At 45.4% G+C, this 21,545-nt stretch overlaps 1 protein-coding gene across 5 annotated transcripts in view; it reads right to left on the bottom strand.

Moving 5' to 3' along the window:
• CLEC16A (C-type lectin domain containing 16A) overlaps nucleotides 1–21,545 on the bottom strand; it is a 60,540-nt gene that overhangs the window by 9,767 nt on the left and 29,228 nt on the right. For 3 of the 5 annotated variants that reach the window (XR_016282429.1, XR_016282430.1, XM_089539490.1), the window contains exons 19-21: nucleotides 19,575–19,726; nucleotides 18,899–19,103; nucleotides 18,145–18,312 (exon numbers count right to left, since the gene is read on the bottom strand). Coding sequence is in view for 3 of the 5 variants with exons in the window: in XM_089539490.1 (XP_089395616.1) it covers nucleotides 18,145–18,312; nucleotides 18,899–19,103; nucleotides 19,575–19,726 (525 nt within the window). In the remaining 2 variants the exon portion in view is untranslated. Of the gene's footprint in view, nucleotides 1–15,987; nucleotides 16,217–18,144; nucleotides 18,313–18,898; nucleotides 19,104–19,574; nucleotides 19,727–21,545 lie in introns of those variants that run through there. The other 2 variants (XM_089539492.1, XM_089539491.1) reach the window with 2 other exon arrangements.

Raw genomic sequence — 21,545 nt, 5'->3', positions numbered from 1 at the left:
ATTGAACAGGGGCTGGGCTCCCCTATTCCTGCTGAGCGATGACCGAATGCTATAGTGAAGCACCAACAAGTTCACGGGAATTTGGGAACATGACTAAAGCATGTGCAGATGATCTGTGCATCTCTCCTTACACTCAAAGCACCCCACGAAAGGTTTGCATTTCTGAAGAAAGGCATGCTTGTGAGACCGTATGGACTCATGTTCACTCTCATAAACACAATGCCTCTCTCTTTTTGAGCCCTTAGACCCTTCCCTTGTTCTCATTTCTAAGAAAGCGCACAGCTGTGCCTCTCACAGACTCTCCCATTTGGCCCTTGGGACTGGGAGGGGAGAGGGAACTGGAATGAGGCTGGGAGATACAAGCGGTCAGGGGGATCCACCAGACTGGACTCTCCCTTCCACTCCATCTCCGCTCATCCATTTGGAAGAAACAGACCCTCCTGGCTCTGGGTTCCCAACCATTCATGCAAGGACCACCCTCGGAGTAAGGACACCTCAACAACATGGCTGCAAAGCAATCCACGGCTCTTTGCTAGATGCGTGGAAGGAAACCAAGACAGCAGAGATACTCAGCCATGGGGCAGAATAGCCATTGGGGCACCTCTGGGTGCTGGGGAATAGGGCTAGCATCCAGGTTTCTTGGTAGCCCACCTGCTTCCTTAATCTAGTAAGACCCAGCCTTAAATCAGGCAGAGATAGTCATGGGAAGGCAGTCAAAGCACAGAAGTAGAACCTCAGCTTGCAAGTTATTTTTTTGAACCACGAACCCATCAAACATCCCAACTGGCATGAATTCAGGGCTGGGTTGGTTAGGAGGTGCATTGTAGCCCCAGTAAAAAATCTGCACACTTTCCTGACACCCGATAAAAGGGATTTGTCGCTAATTGTTGTCACATTGACTTCAGCTTCAACTTGAACAAGAAGCCTCCAAGGAACCTTGCTATCGACTACCTTGCTCAGGTCCTCCAAATTCAGAGAATCAGCCATGGCTTCCCTGACTGAGTCTCTCCATTTGTAAATCAGTCTTTCTCTTTTCCTATTTCCTTCCATCTTACTAAGCATTATTGTCTTTTTTAATGACTTCCACGATACAGCCAAAAGTATGACCATTTCACAACTATCCAGAGATATTGGAAGTATGACAGCATGGGCAATCCTGCCTTTGGTATGTCTCATATTTGTGAGTCACATCCGTGCTTCCTGCACCTTGGAGAATGACTGATAGAGGTTCGTAGCATGAGCTTTCATAAACCTGAGCCTACTCCCTTAGATTCTGTTCTGCCGAGAGGAAAGTGAACTATCTGGTTGAACGAGGTTATGAGAGATTGGCGAGTATGCTGGGATTTCATGGAAGCGCAGGAAAAAACGGCACAGGTTGTGGTACCAGGTGCAAGGCCTTCTCTACTTTCACTACAAATGCAAACCCATGTTCCCAGCCTCTTATGGCTGCAATCCATGCCTGAAAGCATGTGGACAAGAGGAGATGAACTCTTTAAAGATGACCCCAAAAGAAACACTTCGTTTCCAGTTGTAGAAGCAGGTGAGAAGAAAAATTGCAGCGCCAAGATGACTCCCTCCTCTCCTGCGAAGAATTAAGCACTTTTGCAGATAGGAAGATGCAGGCCAAACATCTTCTCTGCAGAGAATACAGTTCCCTGAAATTAAGCAATTTTTTTACAGAAGCAGTGCAAACAAAATACATTTTTGGGTGGAGAATTAACAGTCCCTACGTTTAAGCAGTTTTGCAGATCAAATGGACATCTACATAGAGAATAAAACTGCAGAGTGGATGCGGAGAAAATCCACTTCTGTTTGGGGAATAACATTCCCAAGACCAAGCAGCTTTGCAGAGATTATACCAAGGCACAGGTGAAATGGTTGTGTAGTGTGTCCCCTTCAAGGTTGTTTGTGTGGCCCTTGATGCCTCCGGACTCCATGGATGGTGTCTTTTCTGCCTCCATGAATGGATAAACTGGAGGGGAAATTCACTTTTTAAATAGGTTGGCAATACTCCCAGCTCTGCAGAGTTTAATATTAAAAAAATGAAAATGAAAAACCAGAGATGGATTTCTGTATTTCTTTGGTATTTTTGGCAGTCCACACTTTACCTGGAGGATCCCAGGAGAAGATAACTGGCCTCTGGAGCTGGCAGAGTAGCCCTCATGAGTAGACCTCAGATAAAATTCACGGTTGTGCAGTGCAAAGTTTGACTGAGGAATAAAATACATTAACACACAGAGCTCTGGGCTACAACTATGGCTGTTCTGGAAGACCCGAGATAGCCCCAAAATGGTTTCTCTGGTCCTGACGGCCACGTGGAAGCAAAAGATGGTCCCTATGGAGAAGGTGTCTTTCCCCTTTATTGCATCTTTAATCTGCATGCCTGAATCACCGCTTCCTCCACCTCTTACAGTTACTCACAGGGAAACGCAAGGGATTCCCCCTTTTCCTTTGGGAATTGTGCTGCCAACAACTTCCCAGAAACAAGGGCAGGATCATTCCCTCCATTTCCACCGTTCTGCCAGGGTTTTAATTGAAAGCGTTCAAGAGATTGTGCAAGGGGCTCCGTCACAGATAAGAAGAGGGAAAGCAAGAGCATGGAGCCTGATGGTCTGCAATACCTTTGAAACACATGGAGTGGAGTGAAAAAACAGCACATTCCTAACGCTTAAGAAATCCAAAGTAAGAGCTATCCAGACCAAAGAAAACCCTGATCTTTAGGGTCAGCCTGGTGTAGTTGGACTAGGACTTCAGGAGACCTGGGTTCAAATCCCTGTCCAGCCATGAATATGCACTGGATGACCTTAGGCAAGTCCCACTCTCTCAGCCTCAGAAGGCAGCGGTGGAAAACCTCCTCCGATGAAAACTCTAGGAGAGGGTCACCATAAGTCAGAGTTGACTTGAAGACACCTATGAACAATAAGGACCACCAAGGCCTCCTAGTTAAGGCCACTACATATCATCCCCGGATATGAAAGAGTGAAGAGTTATCTCTGTATCTGCTGCCAAGGAGAGCAAGATGGAGGATGTGGTTGCCTTCATGTCCTGATGGTGAGCTTCCCAGGGGCACTGGTTGGTCACTGGAAGGACGATGGATTAAATGGGCCACCAGTCTGTTCCAACATGGCTCTTCTTAGGTTTTACAAAGGGGAGCACGGCAGACTGGGAACTCTGGGACTGGAAAACCTGAGTGCCAACAAGCCCATGGAAATGAAAAAGGGAAAGAGCCTGAATGCCTAGCTCCATTGGCAAGATGCCCTAAGGACTGCATGTGCCACAATGAGACCATTGGGAAAATACGCACACATACATGTTGGGTGTATCTGTTCCCACCTGCCTCACTCTTCTGCTCTTTCTCAGGACTTGCACTCTCCTGCAAGTATAATTTTCATTATTCATTATATTATCCTGCCTTTGCATAAATCAGTTCTGCCACAGAGAGGGGAGCGGTCTAATGCATAAAAATACGAATAAAAATTCAGATGGAGTATCATGATACCCCAAAAGTAATAGCAACAACACCCTTTGTAGTTGTTTGTAGTCGCTCTGCCCACGCAATGCAATCTTTAGCCAGCTGCTCTGAGTCAAACAACCAACGCAGGTGGAGGGGAAGAAGTGTGCAACAACAACATGCAAATCCCTCCCAACGTTCAACACCCACCTTTGCCTGAAACAAGATTTTGGACTCACCTCTGTCAAAATATTAATTTAAGCTATGCATCACCCAGCGATACACAACCAGACTTGCATATGCTATACTCAAGGCTTGGCAATATTACTCTTTGGGATTACTGCTCCCAGAATCCGCCATGGCCATGCTGGCTGATGGATTCTGGGACTTGCTGTCCAAAAGAGTAACATTTTAAAGCTTGGAGCCATACCAAGGGCATGAGAAATCAAGACCCTCACCCTAAATTTGCAAAGGGCTGGGTGAGCAATGCAGCTCTTACAGACCTTTACAGTGGTCAGTTTGTGTCAAAGCAATAAAAATGTGCTTAGCAAATGTCACTTTCCTGGGTTCAAAACTCATTCTGAGAAGATTCCTTTTATTACACAATGCCCCCAAACCCCTCTTATAGTTTTAAAACAGAGACAGGCAATTCTACTAAAAAAGGGGAAAGTGCAACTTTTCACAATCTCTTGGTGGGTCACGACAACCTGATTTTCAAATCAGTTGATTTCCGGCCAAATTTTTCTGCTATTTTCCCAAGGTTGGGGGGGGGGGGAGGCATGTGTTTTTTAGCACTCCTGACACATATCTGAGACATTTTGGGATCAAAAGAATGTACGTTGCCCACCCCTCTTTTGAAGATAATGCAAGAGCCTTTGGCTGGTTTTTGCTAGCATTGACTCAGCCAGCTCTGGAAGTGACTCAGAGGCTTCTGGAAAGGTTGACAATGGTGAATGGAGGAATTCACTGATGACTGGACTTCTGAGTAGTGGGTCAGGTATCTGCTAAGTGACACTTAAGGCACTGTTTGCTCACATCTTGTGTGTTAAACTGCTTGGAAGGAGGCTGGGTTCAGTGGCGCCTGGTGGTCTCCAAAAGCAAAGCCTCTAACCAAACCATCCCAGACTCAAGACACATTCTGTAGCAAACTCACATTTCATAGTGAAATATATGAATTTGATCTGGATCTGGTTTGGGAACCCAAAACCCATGAGAAATGGGATCGAAAAGGAACTTTATAAGAATGTACAATGGGGAAAAGATTGAATTAAAACCAGATTGCAACTGAATGTTTCCTTATTGCCCTACTTACTCATTTCAGAAATGATACCCTTTCCCAAGTGATTTGTAAGAAAAGCAGACCTTTAACAAGTATTACACAACTGTTTTATTGGGAGAGGGAAGAGAGGCAGAAGCTGGTATACATCACTTGGGCCGGGCTGACAAAGGGATATATCTTTTTTCTGCTTGGGCATGAAAATAAAAGCTTTTGATTTGCGTATCCGATCAGACGGGAAAGCAGCTAGCTCTTCTTCACTAGAGGAAGTAACACAGGCTATATATATATGTATTTTATGACAGCACTTTCACACGTGACACTGCAATCGGCAGAGCAGGGGATTTCCAAACCCAACTTACATGCAAGCGCCCAAAGGAGACAATAAGCTTTCGTGAAACGGTCACATTTAAAACAGCAGGTGAATTTAAAAGCAGCAATAAGAAAACTTGAGCGCAATTTGAGGTATTGTTGTCTCTGGGAAGTAATCTCCATCTTTCCCCTTGTCAGCCACACTTTGCAAAGATGGCCTAATCTAATGTTTGATCAGTCTTAACGTTAAACAGGTTTTCACCGTCAAAAGGGAGATCTTCAATCTTGCGACAAGTGTCGCTGGACAAGTCTGTGGAGCGCAACCAAGCAAAACGGCACAGGGCCACTGCACCAGCCATGACTATCGACGTGCAATCCACCGTGTGGCGAGCCGAGTGGATCTGTTGTGTGGCCAAAGCTTGGGCCTCTTGGCAGAGAGACAAGGCTGCATTCTTCTGGTCTTCTGGGAGACTCAGGATAAAGGCCTTCATCTTATCTCACAAAACCTTTTGGTAAGCAGACATATAAGCTTGCATGTTGCCTACTTTCACAGTAAGAGAGGCTGATGAATAAAAATGACGTCCAAATGCGTCAAGGTGCCAGCCTTCTTCGTCCATGGGAGCAGAGTGTGGTTTCCCTGAAGAACCGGACTGAGAAGCTTCCACCACTTTCGAGTTTGGAACAGGGTGAGCGAATAAACACGAAGCGCTCTCAGGCTGCATCCTGTATAGGCCTTCCAAACATTTAGAAGCCGGGCAAAGAGAAGCCGGCTTGAGCCATGACTGCTTCATAACTTTATTAAGCCTAGGCAGCAGGGGTACCAGCGCTGGGTGCGATGTCTCAGCGTCGACCATTTGGAAAACTGGATCCGCAACTGAGGCAGGAGAAGCTTTGACTTGTATGTCCAGTGCCTTACCCATCTGAAGTACCACATCTGAAAACAGTTTCACATCCTCAAGAGGAGAGGAAGGTCCGATGTCTTCTACTGCATCCTCAGGTGATGATGTCTGCAGGGAAGGAGAGCCTGTTGTAGCAGTGGCTGAGATAGAAACGGACACAGATATGGCAGGAACAACCGCAAACAAACCAGGGGCTGATGTAGTTGGTACCGATGTAGAGTTGATAAGATGGCATGGAAGCATGCTAGGAACTGGAGCTGAGACAGCCAGAGTAATAATAGTCGACGTCTGAGGAACCGCAGAGGAGACTGAAGAATCAGGCAGTTTTGACAGAGTAGCAGTTGTTCTTGGTGGAGGGGATGGAGGGCCACGCGAGGGTGAAGCTTGATTGCAGCAGTATGGAAGTGGCAACGGAGAACGAGACCGAGGAGAATGCGAGGCCAGAGAGCGACTTCGATGCCTGTAAGGCGAATGGCGATACTGATCTCTAGGAGACGGAGAGTAAGATCTATAGGATCCAGATGGTTCTCTCTGATGATCCTCATGCCTGAACTGAGGGACGGAGGGAACCGATGTGAAGGGGGAGTCTTCTCGGTAGCCATTGTCTCGATGGGGTGATCTTGAGGGACTGCGCGAATGCTCTTCTTGGTCACAGGGAGACAACTCTCTCCTATGCGATGGTGACAGTCGGCTGGTAGAAGAACGGTACTGACGTGGTTCTGTGGTGGTGGTGGTCTCTCGGACCAAGTGGGTAGATGAGGTGTTCGTGACCGACGGCACTGCTGCTGGTACCAAAGATGTAAGAAGGGGTGGTAGAGTTATCCCAGAAGCAGGAGCTGTGGATATCACCGTTGTTACAACAGTAGCAGCAGGTGACAGCACAGAGTCACGTCCAGATGGATTCTTCTTAATCGTAAGCTTAAGCGGAAGCACAGTATCCTTCTCCGACAGCACCGTCTGGCCAACTGGAGAAGCTGGTTCTTTCTGCCCAGATTCAGAATGGCGTTTGTCAGTGTGTTTCCGCTGGGATGGTTCTGATGTTAGAGTTGATACCGAAGGAGCCGGTGCCCTTGATACCGAAGACTCAACTGGCATCCAAGATATTACGGAGGAGGAGGTTGCTACTGAAGTTTCCATTGGGACTGGCTCCAGCGTCTTCGGTTTTACTACGGCCAAAGTGTCCTCTGAGACTGGTTCCGGTGCTTTCGGTTTCGCAGCAGCCATGGAAGAAGAAAACAAACTTTCATTCTGAGCGGACAAGTCCAAAACTTGAGGGAATTGTTCCCTCGGCCGCTTTGCTCGGCTGTTGTGGGTTTGCTGGCAGAAACTCTGGCAAATCTGGCACTGCTCTACGTCGTGTTCCTCCCCCAAACAAAAAAGGCAGAAGAGGTGCTTATCTGAAGAAGCAACTTTCCAGCCACATTTTTTGCAAAACTTAAAAAGGGGAGCCATAGAGTAGAAGGCAACTATTGAACAGGAGATGAAACAGAGAGGAATGGGGAGAGACACCGAAAACGTGAAGAAAAGCAAAAGATTTACTCAACACACAGAACCGGAGGAAGGGAACTTGCTCCGGCGGCAGATGTTTCGCAGGCTTTGTCACACAGAAGTAGACAAAAGTAGACGGAAGGGGAGGGAGCGCCGGCCAAGAATCAAAACTTTCCGACTGGGAGCTCTGCAGAGGCACAGACCCAACTCTGTGAGTCACTACAAAGGCTACAAAGGAGATGGGCTTTGTAGTCCGGACCACCGCGAAGGCACCAGGACCAGGAAAGCCTGCTCCAGAACATTTTTTACAAGTTCAGTTATAAAACCTGTACCGCCAAAAAGGAGCATTTTGAGAAACGACAGCTCAACTGAAAACTTTAAAGATTCATTGGAAGCCTGTAATCTTTAATGGCAGGGAAGAGAAATCTATGAAAAAGACTCTATGTATGAGTGTGTATGAACTGGCAACAAGAAGCAGCGCCTGAGCCTGCCAGAAAATACCACACTTTTAAATACAAACCACAGGGTTTCTTTTCTGCAGAAGTCAAATAAACACCCAGCTTAGGAAGACCTTGGGGGCACATAAAGCTTTCCCCATCCATTAGTTCACAGTGAAAAGAAGAAGATTTGGGTCGATTAAGAAAACTTTTCAAAAAAAGAAAAAGCACCATAGAGGCCAAGAGAAGAGACAGAACAAATCTGCTGATAAGCAAACTGGACAAAATGGGGGGAAAGGGTCTCTGAAATAAAGGAAGAGCTGAAGAGGAATACAGATGCCCATAAAATGCGTATGTGCGAGTACTATAATCCCACAAGAGCTGGCCTTGCCATCAGCAGGTCCTTGGGAATCTCTTTTGGATGCAAGAGTGGACGCCAAGTGAATGCTTACGCAAGTTACTAGTCCACAAAGAGTCTCCCTAGCACTGAATTTGAAAACAGAGTGGTGGCTTAATGTGTGGATGGAAAAGGAAAAGGAATAGAGCAGGGGTAGGCAACCTGCGGCCCACGGGCCGGATGCGGCCCAGCAAGGCCTTGGGACCGGCCCCAGCCCAGTCCTGCCGCCGATTGCCACCGAGGCCTTTGGGGGGCAATTGTCTATAGAAGCCTCAGAAACATGCATTTATATTAACATTTTTTAAAAAATCAGCAAATTTTTTCACATGTCCTCCATTTTTTTAAAAAAAGTGTCTTTCATTTGAAAATTTTGTCCTACATTTGTCCTGGTTTATTTATATATTTAAATTTTTTAAAAATTATTTATTTATTTATTGGCCTCGGCCCCCCAGTTGTCTGAGGGACAGCAACCCGGCCCCCGGCTCAAAAAGATTGCCTACCCCTGGAATAGAGTAAAGCCTTGCAGACACAGGGGGAAAGACTTGGTGGTCTCCGCATTTGTTTTTTCTGTTGACTGCCGAAATCTGTTTTCAGCAACACTTGGAGAAAGGGGATTTGCTTGGCAGGCGTTCCTGTACAACAACAGAGGAAGGGAAGAGAAACCAAAACCAAACCACTTCTTTGAGTCCACAGGGATGGACTGTTCCAGTAAGAAGGAGCCAGAGTTGCAGACCCAGCGGCTTGGGTCTCTGAACTTGCAAAACAAAATACAGTAAAAAGAGGCCAAGCCTCTTGGGTTTCAGACATCTCTCCAAAAGAATAAAACACAACCTTTTGCTCTGCAGTTGGAGGAATATGGGATTAACTGTGGAGAGGCGGGGAGGAAAGGAGACAATGATGTATGCAGTTGTGCTGACTGCTCCCAAAGCAGTGGCCAGCTCTTCAAACTTGGTAAAAGAAACGCTGAAATGGTCAAACCCATTTTGGCAAAACAAAGGCACCTCTCTGTCCATGCGCACAAGGAAGCAAGCATAATCTCTCCTTAAAGCGCAGCCATGCTCTTTTGGTAGCTGAGGAACGTTTGCATGGGATTGCAAGCCACAGCTGAGCACATTTGCCAGGCTGGGTGGTGGCTAAAACAAAGGCTTAGTCTACATTAGGGTGGGCAAGGCCTACGGGTCACACAGAATCGCAGGATCTTAAGAGTTGGAAGAGACCTTAAGGGGCACCGATTCCAACCCCCTGCCATGCTCCAAAATTTCTGAGAGATGCCCATCCATCCTCTGTTTAAAGCCCTCCAAAGAAGGCAAGTCCACCACCCTTCCAGGAAATCCATTTCTATTACAGTCAAGGTGTTCTTCCTGCTCAGAGAATGAGAAAGGACCCCAAGGGCAATCCAGTCCAATCCCCTTCTGCCATGCAAGAGTCCACAACTGAAGCATGCCTAAAAGATGCCCTTCCACCCTCTTTAAAGACTTCCAAAGGAGGAGAGCCCACCACCCTTCAAGGCAACCCGATCCTCTCTTCAACACCTCTTACAATACAGATGTTCTGAGTAATGTTCTTTCCTTTTCACTTCAAGCCACTGGTTTTCTTCCTAGTCTCTGGAACAGCAGAAAACAAGCTCACTTCATCTCCCACACAGATTCTGCGACTTGGAAGGGACCCTCAAGGGACATCAAACCCAAATCCCTGCCATGCAGGAACACACAATTAGAGCACCCAGGACAAAAAAATACTCATCCAATAAATAAATCAACAAACAAACAAATCCAATCTTTGTTTAAAGACTCCCCAAGAAACAGAGCTCCTGTGCCCACTGGCCTCTTTCTGGTGCCCACCCAATGCCCTCACCCCCCTCTCAACTATCTGTATATATTTTGGGGGCATATTTCACCTCAAATCCATGCCAAATGTTTGTGTGTTTTTTTAAAAAACACCCTCAAAATGGAATGGTTTACATTGCCTCAAGTCCTAGGAACCGCCTTCACAAGACTCTGGGGGTTAAAGACCAACATTGATCTTAAAAATCCTGCAAATGAAAGAAATGATGAAGGCCCAAACTGGTGCAACTGTCCATCCTTGTTCTGTGTCATATGTAATAATTTATTTTGCTTAATTGTGGCCCTACATATGTGTGTGTTTGTGTGTGAGGGAGAGAGAAAAACCAAATCCAGATCAAATGGGGAGACCTGTCTGTGCCCTTTGCGCCAGTCCCTGCCATTCCCCTTCAACATCCTCTTTTGCTGCAGACATTGCAACACAAGTTCTATTGCAAGCCTTAAGGACTAGTAGCTTTAACTATTTAACCAGATACCACAACAACAACAACAATGGCAACAACAAAAGAAATTAGGTGAGGCTGGTGAAGTTCTTTGGAAGCAGAATACTGCATTTAGGATTCCTGTCTGCCTATGGGCGGCAGGACAGAAAAATCACATGCCTGGGCTTGGCTCCTTATCCTCTAGTGAACCTCTAACACAGTGACTGTCCCAAGTGATTCATCTTTGACTGAATGCTCTTAGGCAAGCTGAAATTAGCATTTCCCAAGTTAGTAATATTTGCATATTGCTTACTGGGAGGTGTGACTGACTCAGGTTTTGCAAGAAGAGTGACTTATGATCTTATTCTTACTAAGTCACCGTTATATCTAGGCTTGAGCAATGTGATTTTGCATTGTTTTGTTTAATCATTTGTGTGAACTAAGGTGAGGCTGGCAGACTGCCACCGGTGGGAAAAGTAAAGGCAAGGGTCACGGTTTGTGAATGCCATTAAAGCAAAGATGGGTGAAGTTTGGCCCTGACCCACCACAACTGCCCCAACAGGCCCAAAGGACAAAGCAGAGCCAGCAAAGAAAAATCTCTGTCCTGCAGCGGTTCGGAGAATGAGCTACGAGCCAAAGCTAAGAGCTGATCTGAGCCACAGAGTTGCTGGGTGGCTTGAAATAAAGTTTATTTCAACCACATTGATACCTTTGAAATTATAGCCCTGGCCCACCTTTCAGGGCTGGCGTCAGCTTTGCTTAAGTGGTGCATGAGAAACGCGATGGATCAGGGTTCCCTGAGAGACCACTAAGCGTTCTCCAAGATATGATTTAAAAATAAATAAGCTTTATGACCACATTGATAAACTTTGAAATAATACCACTGGCCCACCTTTCAGGGTTGGAGCAAGCTTTACTTGAATTTTCCATGAGAAACGCTATGGATCAGGGTTTTCTGAGAAGTCGCTAAAGGTTCTGCATGACTTACAAATAAAGAAATGAACATTTTGGGAGCTACAGATGTCATAAGTTTTATGCAGAGGTTCCTTGACACCTATAATTTTGGTCTTATATATTTACATATATGTCTACTCCTCAAGATAACAGGAGTGGAGTGGAATATCACTCCAGATAATCAATGAATAATGCAACTAAATGTGTGTCCATTTGAAAGAGCTGTTTTTCTGTCTAAGAAGGCACCTGAAGCGTCTTGCGTTTTGAGCTTCAGGGAAGAGTGTTGTTCTTCAATGTCAGGAATGCTTGTTACAAGCGATGCTATCTTCTCTTGCCTCCCATGGATGTGAAGGTCTAAGGTCAGACCACAATCCAAGCAGAGATTCCCGGCAAGGAATAAACTACACATCTGCCCAATTTACAGGAATGGGAATTATTAAAAGAGCCAGGTACCCGTAACAGGAGACAGTGTTTCAGTCAAGATCTGGAAGGCAACTCAGTCTTGACAGCAGGAAGTTCAAACCTCAAACAAACCCTCTGTGCATTTTCAAAGTTTTCAAACAATACGAGGAGGAAACGGCTTTCTTTCGTTTGCAGTAAGTTCAGTTATCGCCAGCCGCAGATAAAAGGAAGGACAGTACCTGGATTAACGGAAGACGACAAGGAGGGTGAGCAAGCCAGCTTTCGGAAGAACACTTCCGAGACGAGATTACTCACACCTCGCTTCCGCAAAGCGCTTCCAGGCCAAAACCATGCGGCTGCCAAATCACCTTTTCTTCGAAAGGTAGCAAAATTGTGCAAAAGGGTCAAATGGTATACGGCACGAGAGACTTTGGATATATGGCTTTTGTATCACCGACTTGCCTGTCCGTGAGATCTATGTCTACTCTCCAAGCAAATTCTAACATGAACAACAAGGTACAAGCTCTCCTGGAAGCAATTCTAGGCTGCATCAAGAGGAACATAGTCTCCAGATGGAGAGAACTCACAGTCTCATTCCACAGTCCCCATATTGGTCAGATCTGCATCCAGTTCTGGGCACCACAGGTCAAGAAGGGTATGGACAAACTGGAATGTGTCCAAAGAAGAATGGCCAAGATGATAAAAAGATTTAGAACCCACCAAGATCTAAGTTATGGCTTATTTAGGGAGCTGCATATGTCTAGCTTTCATAATAGAAGACTGAGAAGTGATATGACACAGTCAGCTTTAAATATCTGAAGGGATGCCATGTAGAAGATGGAGCTTTTTTCCTGCTGCTCCAGAGACTAGGATATTGAGGAATGGATTCAAATTGCAAAGAGAATTCTACTTAAGCACAGAAAGAACTTCTTGATCTTAAGAGCCATCTGACAGTGGAATAGACTGCCACAGAGGGTCGGGGAAGCGCATAAACAGAGGTTGGATGGGCACCATTCAGGAGTGCTTTAGCTGTGGATTCCTGGATAGTAGTGTCCCTTCAATCTCCATGGTCCTAAGTGCCATGGCCAGGAGCCACACACGGCCACAGTATTACCAATGCAAATCTTTGCACGTCCATGGTGGTTTCTGGCCATTTCCTCAGGCTAGCCCTTTGTGCCACACTGTAAAACCTGCTCTTGAAAGCCTATGCTGCTGTTGCAAAAGAAATATCTGACCTGAAACATGGAGGCAAGTTTTTCTGTTCAAAAGAAGAGAGGAGAGGAGAAGTGAGAAGAAACGGATTGGATGTTCACAAGAGTATTTCTTAAAGATCTCCTTGGATGCTGGCCCATGTGCCCCAGTCAAATAAAACAAGTATTACCAATGCGAATCTTTGCATGCCTTGTCCTTGTGGCCAACAGTAAGAAGCTGCAGTTTTTTCCTCCTTGCCTCCAAAACAATGGGATTTTTGGGTGGTGTTTTCACATTTTTTGCATTGGTGAGAATGCTCTGCAAAGGGGCAATGGGACTTTCTTCTGGGGCAGAGGAACTATCAGAGGGGGAAGCCACATCCTGTGGCACGCATCCTCCAAGCCCAGTTGCACTAAAGAAGGAGGAGGTTACCCATCTTCCTCCATTAAACACAAGTTACTTATGAGCAATATCTTGCACAGGAACGATTCCAGAAGTCTCATCTTGGGGACAAAAGACACTCTTGGATTCAGCCCCAGAATCCCTCCTTAAGTGATGCCTAACCTGCCACCCGGGGAGCTTTCAAAACCAGAAATTTAACGGCAGGCAATTAGACCTTGTAACTTTCCTCTAATTGCTTATTAAATCTCGCTCACATAAAAATGCACCGCAGTGCTGACTCTCCAAAGAAGAGTTAATTCATTAACAGGGCTGGGAATGGAGCCCAAGAGCATCATCTCCCACTCTTTGGCTCCAATTGTTCAGGGGGGGGGGAACACACGAACGGGGGCCTCCTCTTTGAGTTATCTCAATAAAACCAACTTTTAAGACTCAAACATGCGGCAGTATGGGGGTGAGGACTGGGATGTTCTTTTAAGAGCTCAACGCCAATGGCACTGGTGCCACTAAAACCAGGGTCATCTTAGATAGCAAATTTTGGATACTGCATGTATGTGTTTGTGCACACCTTCAAGTCACCTGTTGATTTATGGCAATCCTAAGAATAGGGCTTTCACAGGTAAGCGATACTTAGAGGAAGCTTGCCATTGCCTTGCTCTGAAATCAACCCTACAGCTCCTGGTCTTCTTTGGTGGCTCCCATTTGAGTACTAACCAAGGCTGGCCCTGCTTTGCTTCCAAGACCAGACAGGATCCACTGCCTTCAGAGTAGCTCCACCACCCCTGTAACTCCTATTACATGCTCACCCCATTTATATGCTGCACTTCCTACAAAGTTTAGGGTGAAGTATGTGGAGATCATTCCACTAGATCCATACAACCAATCTGTGAAGGTTAGGCTGAGACATGTACACGAACATCATCTAGTGAGCTTCATGGATAAGCAGCTTTTCCTGCCAAACAAATAAATGTCTAATAAACCAAATAAGTAAGTAAGTGATTCCCACAGCTTCTGCTGTTCTCTACACACCAGCACTTGCAAGCATTGTGAAATAATGTGTAAGGTAAATCCCTGCTTTGGTTCCAGTGTGGCTTCCGGAGATTGAAAAAGCAAAGGTGGAAGTTTTATCCTGAATGTGAAAAACTGTCCTCCGCAGGGATGAAGCACTGGCTGCCTTTCAGTGGGATGATAGTTTTTCTTGCCCACTGGTGCTGTTGACAAATTGCAAAGAGCAAAATGTCTATGCAGCCAAACAAAAGGGTGGAGGAGTGTCATCTGGAGCCCATGACAGCAGCTGCTGGGATGATGGGGTCAGGACAAGGCACAAGGGACCTTCTGAAGGAAACACTACCCGCCTGAGGTTCAGAGAAAAGCGGAGGCAGAACCAGCCTCTTAACCTCTGCATTTTGCACAGAGGGATCTATTACGGCTTTGCTAAAGACTATGCAATGTGTCCACAGTTTATAACCACCCATCACCACACCTGGGTAGGTACCTATGGAAAATAACACTCTGTCAATATGCTCATCATCACTAGCTATTTTTCCTAACTCAAAAGGATCCATGTGTTTATTATATCTCTCTCTCCTGCTTTTCTTTTGAAATCACAAGAACAGGCAAGGCAAAGGTACTGCCCAAAGTGCCTCTCAGGGAGATTACTGTGGCATTTATGACTTCCATGTAAGATTACATAAGTCGGTTGCCAAGGCAAGGAGACGCTTCCTCTTTGCAATCGAAGAAGAAAAGAAAACCAACAGCTGGGCTCCACTCTTTCCCTTAAAAAGGCACCTGCTGCTAGAGAGCTCTTCTAAAGCATTTCAGTGACTGCAAAACGAGTATTCTGAGAATCCTCTGCAAAGCAGCAGCTTTTAAGGGGTGTGTGTTGTGTAACTGTAATACTAAGTTCTACATGTCTTTTTGACTTGTCTAGCTGCCTTGAATCCTGCACTGGGAGAAAGTCAAAGATACACATTTATTAAATAAATAAGTAGATAAATAAATAAAAGGGGGGAACTCTTTCTCCCTTGCCTATCAGCTCATGGAAAAGATCTCCAAAGCAGAAAGCTGCTTGAAGCCAGGGGAGACCATACTGGGGTTGCATGGACCAAATGTTTCGGGGCCATCCATGTTCTGGGGACCTTAACTCAGTGGCAAAGCTCTTGCACTGGATACAGAAGGTCCTAGGTCCAATCCTGTGTTGGTAGCAATGGGTACCTGCCCATAGCCTCCATACCAGTGGTTTTTAACCTGTGGGTCATGACCCCTTTAGGGATTGAATGACCCTTTTCACAGGGGTTGCCTAAGACCATCAGAAAGCCCATATTTCTGATGGTCTTAGGAACCAAGACCATTGGTTGGGGGTCACCACAACATGAGGAACTGTATGAAAGGGTCACGGCGGCATTAGGAAGGTTGAGAACCACTGCTCTATACCTTTCCCTTCCTTCTGGATTCCCCCTCCCCAAAACTTGGGATCTCTCCCCCCCTCCTTCCCAAAATCTTTCAATAAATGCTCAACATGTTTGTTTGTTTTCACTTTTAACTGTTCCAACTTTCTACGCATCATGTTTAGAGCTTTTTTTCCAAGTCGGTAATAAGCACGTTTATTTAGTCTTCCCCGCTCTGCCGAATCCTGCGCCGATATCGACAGCGGCCTGCCTCGGCTTATCTGGTCCTGGAGAAAGGGAGCTTGAGGTGTCGGTGGTGGCCGTGGTCCCCTTTGTGCAGTTTCTTCCTTTGTCCCCCTGCTTGCAAAAGAGATTTACTCTCATGTAATGAATCTGCTCGGGACCTTGGCACGATTCCTTAACCACAACTTTTCCGCTTGAGGAAAACACGCTTTGCTTTGCTTACCACCGAGTTTCATGTGGGAATGGACCACAGACTTGCCCTGGAGGACCTAGAGATGCCTAGAGGGGGGTCCTCTTGGGTAAAAACATGGTGTTTTTGTTATTTGAGGTTTTTCTATATTCACGGGGGTCTTGTGCCCCTAACCCTAGTGAATATGGAGGGACAAGTGTACTTCTTAAGTTACCCAATGCGAGGGACTGGCAGGGTTCCTTCCCAGTATGGCAGGGACTGGCATCACATTTGTGCCCACCAGCTGCAACTACTTCTGTTCCTCATGGAAACTTACCCCAGCCAGGCACCAGCCCCTGGGCCACCACTTTTTAAGTATCACTGGTTTAAAGAATTATTCTCCCTACCAAGGGACTCCCTTCTTCCCTCATCTTCCACCACCTCAGAGAAACAAGGTATTTTCCTGTGGCAGTTCCCATGCACAAATCCTCAGTGTTTTGGGGGGGCTTTTGGGCAGCCCTTGGGTTAAAGCAGCCTGTTTATTCAGCAGCAAAGAGTCTTGCATTTGTCCTAGTTCATTGTGCTGGTGGTGTGCGTGTGTCTGTGCAAGGAAGAGCCCCATTTAAACTGTGTTTTAAAAATTGCAACATCTGCTTTGGAATGACCTTTCTGTGAAAGCAATGCAGAACTGGGTCTACAAAGCAGAGCCAAGAATCTACTGCCAAGAAACTGTGCAGAGTTAACTCTCCAAGGTTTAAAAAACAACAGTGACCTGCTAACGGATATTGATTTAAATCTGCTTTTAAAAACAATTTATATAAACATGGTAATAATAAGCTTCTCTTAAATAACAACAAAGTTATTAGCTAATAGTAAACTAAGTATAACAGCCACACACTGAAAGCCTAAAACAAACCAATGGCTTCTACTGAGATATCCAGAGTTTAAAGGAAAGTTTTCTGTGTAAACCAAGAACCAGCTGATCATTTCAAATATGAGGATCTGCACTCCAACAAGCAAACACAGGCATTTCATTTTCGCTTTGTGAAAGCTAACTGTTCTAACCTGCCCAGCATCCACCATACTTTCAATAGCTATTGCTATTTTCCTTTGACTTATTAGCCATGGGCCCTTTGTCTTTGTCTGCTATTCTGCTTTTGTGAGAGAGGGGCTGGCTCAAGGAAGAAATGAAGGAGAAAGAAGGGAAAAGAAAGAAAACATCTCACAGTATGGTCAAAATTTTCTATATACCTAACAAGCTGACACAGGTGCTGGCATTAGAAAGATCTTATACATGGGAATAATTGTAAAGATATGCCTCCTATAGGTATACAATGTCTGGTTGCAACAACAGCCCAAACACTACTCTGCTTAGCTCTAATGGCCCTGTTTAAACTACAGCTGAAGCAAGTTCAAATGGGAAACTTGATTTAAGTGGTCTGTTTCATTGCTAATCCAGACAGCCTTGGTTTAAATTAGCCCATCCTGCTGCATTACACAGAGAGAACATTAGAAGGTCACTGTTCAGGGGCTGAGAGTATCACAAGTGTAATATATAGGGTTAAGAATAGTGCTAATAGCCAATATAAATAGTTACGGTGAAGGCGCACTCCAAAATGAAATTAATCTGAACCCAAAGGTGGCTAAGGCAGGAGGACAGAAGGACTTTCACGGCTTCAAGGAAACCCAGCAAGTGCTGCAAGAGTTTCTTCCACACCTGGGAGCATCTTTTGACTCTTTCTGATCTCTGTTTTACCATAAGCTGTAAATCAGTTTAGACTGGAGTGGGCAACCTGGCATCCCCAGATATCTTTCTGACCACAGCTTCTATAATCCCTGATAACTGCCCATGTAGTTTGGGGCTTCAAAGTCTTACCTGGGACTTTGTCCACAGAAGCAAAGACAGAGCGCTGGACGGCAGGGTCGCAGCTGCCACGCCGGGTTTGGTCATAAAAGCGGAACGGCAGGTGCTGGGCAGCAGAAGCAGAGCCATGCCCAAAGCCCATCACTTCATTGGCGGGTTGGACCGGAAGGTCTAGAAGAGCTGGGTTCGAGGGAAAAACATCTTTACTCTATATTGTCCAAGGAAACTGGAATGGCTGATGGTCAGAACTATGCATGACTGAAAATGCAACCATATAAGTTGGTGGAAATCATATCATCCAATGATAATGATTTTAAAAATCAAAACTCATAGTGGCAAAGAGAGAGAAATTGGCAGAAAAATAGGTTAACATGGTGGATGGAAAGAAAGATTACTTATAGTGTGGGATAGTCAAAGGTCAGAGTTTCAGAAAATCCCCAAACCAACCAAACGTTTATCCTGGAGCTTGTTTTGGAAGTGAGGAGCATCCTTTGAAAACAGTGAAATATCAGCAGCCAAAGCAAGAGGCTCAGCTGCAGCTTGACCACAAGGCAAGATAATTCGGTTGCAGAAAGTGTGAGGGATGGATGGCTATGGCCCTCAGGGTGAAATTTTCCTGGGATGTTCTCTTGTAGAAATGCCAGTGACACAAACACAGCTCTTTAAGAGCATGGTCAGAAATAAACTAAACTCAGTTGACACCAGTCCATCTATCAATGATGCAAACCAAGCAGTAAAGAAAGAGGTTCTATCCATCGGGCATTACCTGCAATCCTTTGCATTTTCATACGCCGAGCCTGGATGCGGCCCTTGGCCAGGCGCTGCTTTGCGATGATGCAACGGATGTGGTCAGAAAAAATGAAGGTGGCTTGGAGGATCGGGAAAGGTTTGGAATGGGGGCTGGAGGCCGGCTTGTGGATGATGATATTCAGGGCCCGGCTGTCATCTTCTACACCGGTTACCTGCATATCCTACAGGTGAAAGAAGGAAGAAAAATTATTTGGATTGAGACTCAAAAGAGAAGAGACAGGGTGCATCTTTAACTACCATGCCTCCATCCAACAGAATCTTGGGGTTGGTAGTTTGGTGAGGAACCAACATTCTTTGTCAGAGAAGGCTAAAGAGTTTGTAAAACTACAATTCTCAGGATTCTATACTATGGAGCTACAGCTTTCAAAGCAGTATCAGACTGCATTATTTCTACAGTGTAGATGTAGCCATCTTGCTGCAGGCAAGATACAAGATGCAACTACAGAGTCCCAATTTGAAATCAAATCCTGAATTCTCTTTAAATCGTATGTTCTGTAACATACATATCCCAAAAGGTAGGGGAGACAAGTGACTAAGGAACTACCTTGTTTCAAGGCTGCTGTTAAGACTTGTCCTCTCTTCACGCGAGGATGGGTTTGCACAAAGATGGGTCTTACCATCTTTACACTCACCTGGAGAAGACCGGCGAATTTAACCACTCCCCAGCCTAAGCGGGCGACGTCTGGCTCCACCAAACTCATCTGGTAAATATCCACCGCCAGGAACCTCTGGACCTGACCTCCATCTTTTGTGATCACAGTGCAAGCAATTAAGTCACTGTTATCTGAAGTGGAAGAGGAAGAGGAGAAGAAGAGTTGGAAGGAGGAATACCTTTGCGGCAATGCTGCTCTTTCCTAGAATCTGACATTTTCAAAGGCACCTGGGGTGCAACTGCTCTCCCTTCTCAACCATTTTTGTAAATGTTTACAATGTGAATTTTATCTGGCTGCAACTCCTATTGCTGTTCAGGTGACAAAGCCCTTCTGTGTTATTGAACAGAAAGATTACTGTCTGGAAAACCGAGCAGAAAGATGGTCTGGAAGAGGAGGCTATACATTTCCCAAAGTAGCTCCTGCTTGTGTTAGCGAATGCTTCTCTTTATCACAAGGAAGCTATGCTGTTCTAAAGTAGCTTGCATGGAAGACCTATAAAAGGCACCAACCATCAGATCCCATCTAATTTTGGAAGCTAAGCAGGGTCAGCCCTGGTTGGCACTTGGTTGAGAGAACAACAAGGAATCCCAGGTGCTAGAGACTATATTTCAGAGGAAGGAATTGGCAACACCACCTCTGAGTATTCCAAGAAAACCCTTTGAAATTCATGGGGTCTCTATAAATTGACAGAAGACCTGAAGGCACACACACATCCACTGAGAATCAACAGTTGAGACCTAACTTGAGAAGGACAAAAATAACTCCTCCTTGCCACTGGACTGCAGTGCTTGCCAGTATTTCAAAACCATCACCTTCTTATCCTGGAAAGCCAACATGGCAGCCCTTTTGACACTTTCCATGCTATAAAGAAATCAAGCATGAGCCCTTTTCCTTGGAGGAGGAAGCCAGGACAATTCAGCTGTTTAAAGGTTCTTGGTTTGGAAACATCTGGAGCTCAAAGGCAACAGTAGAAACTCTGACACATATATGTACTGGAGACATTATTGGCTGGGAATGATATGCCCACATCTACCGTAAGATGGAGGAGCCATCTCAGTCTTCATCTAAGGATAAATTGATCCACCAAAAATACAAACTGTTTTAAAGTCTTGGCTGGTGCAAATGATTATCAGAAAGCTTTTTCTCGTGTCTTTCATTCACTCACACACAAAGGGGGATGGAGCTATAGCTATGGGAAAATCTCAGCAAGAGAAAATGGCTAGTCTCCACAGACTATAAATAATTTGGATTTCCTGGAAATCCTGGGAAAATGACCTGTCTAGTGTATAAGCATTGCAATTGCAAACATCTAAGGGGGCAGGGGAACCGTGCATGTGCTTTGGCAAGACACAATGGACAACCGAACTGCAAAAAGTGCTTTAATGCACCAAAGCTCAATGGTGATTGTTCTATAAAACAGAAGGAGGTTACAGGAATAGACATTAAACCACATCAATGAGCATTACTGAAAATAAAAAAAGGGGGAGTGGGGGGAGCTAGGTACCAATCAAACAATCAATAGGCAGGAAACAACGCCATTCCATTTGAAAGCCAAAAAAGAATATTACAATTTGATTTGCTTTAAGAACATCCATATAAAATACCTGACAGATACATTATAATCAGATTTCCAGTTAGTTTACAAGCTGCGTGCTCAAAATTCAGCAACGAAAAGCAGCCTGCAGCCAGGACCAAGGCTAGAACAAACACACAAACAAATATGCACACACAGCTCCTAGAAGACAAGAGATTTCAGTCTCTTCATTTCCTCGGAGGATGCCCCAATGGTGATCCCAGCGCCTCTTCCTCGGCTTATTCCCTAAAGTGCAATTTGACAGTCCATCCCCACTACTTTGTGAGCCAACCCTTGTGTCCTGAACCACCGCCAACACATCACAAACTGAGCTGTGACAGCTAAGATATACAGTGATGGCAAACCGGTTTTGGTTT

Source organism: Sceloporus occidentalis, unplaced genomic scaffold (assembly GCF_023333645.1).
Source record: "Sceloporus occidentalis isolate IW3139 unplaced genomic scaffold, rSceOcc1.0.p SCAF_10, whole genome shotgun sequence".
Lineage (NCBI taxonomy): Eukaryota > Metazoa > Chordata > Lepidosauria > Squamata > Phrynosomatidae > Sceloporus > Sceloporus occidentalis.
This window is presented reverse-complemented; position numbering and strand designations above follow the sequence as displayed.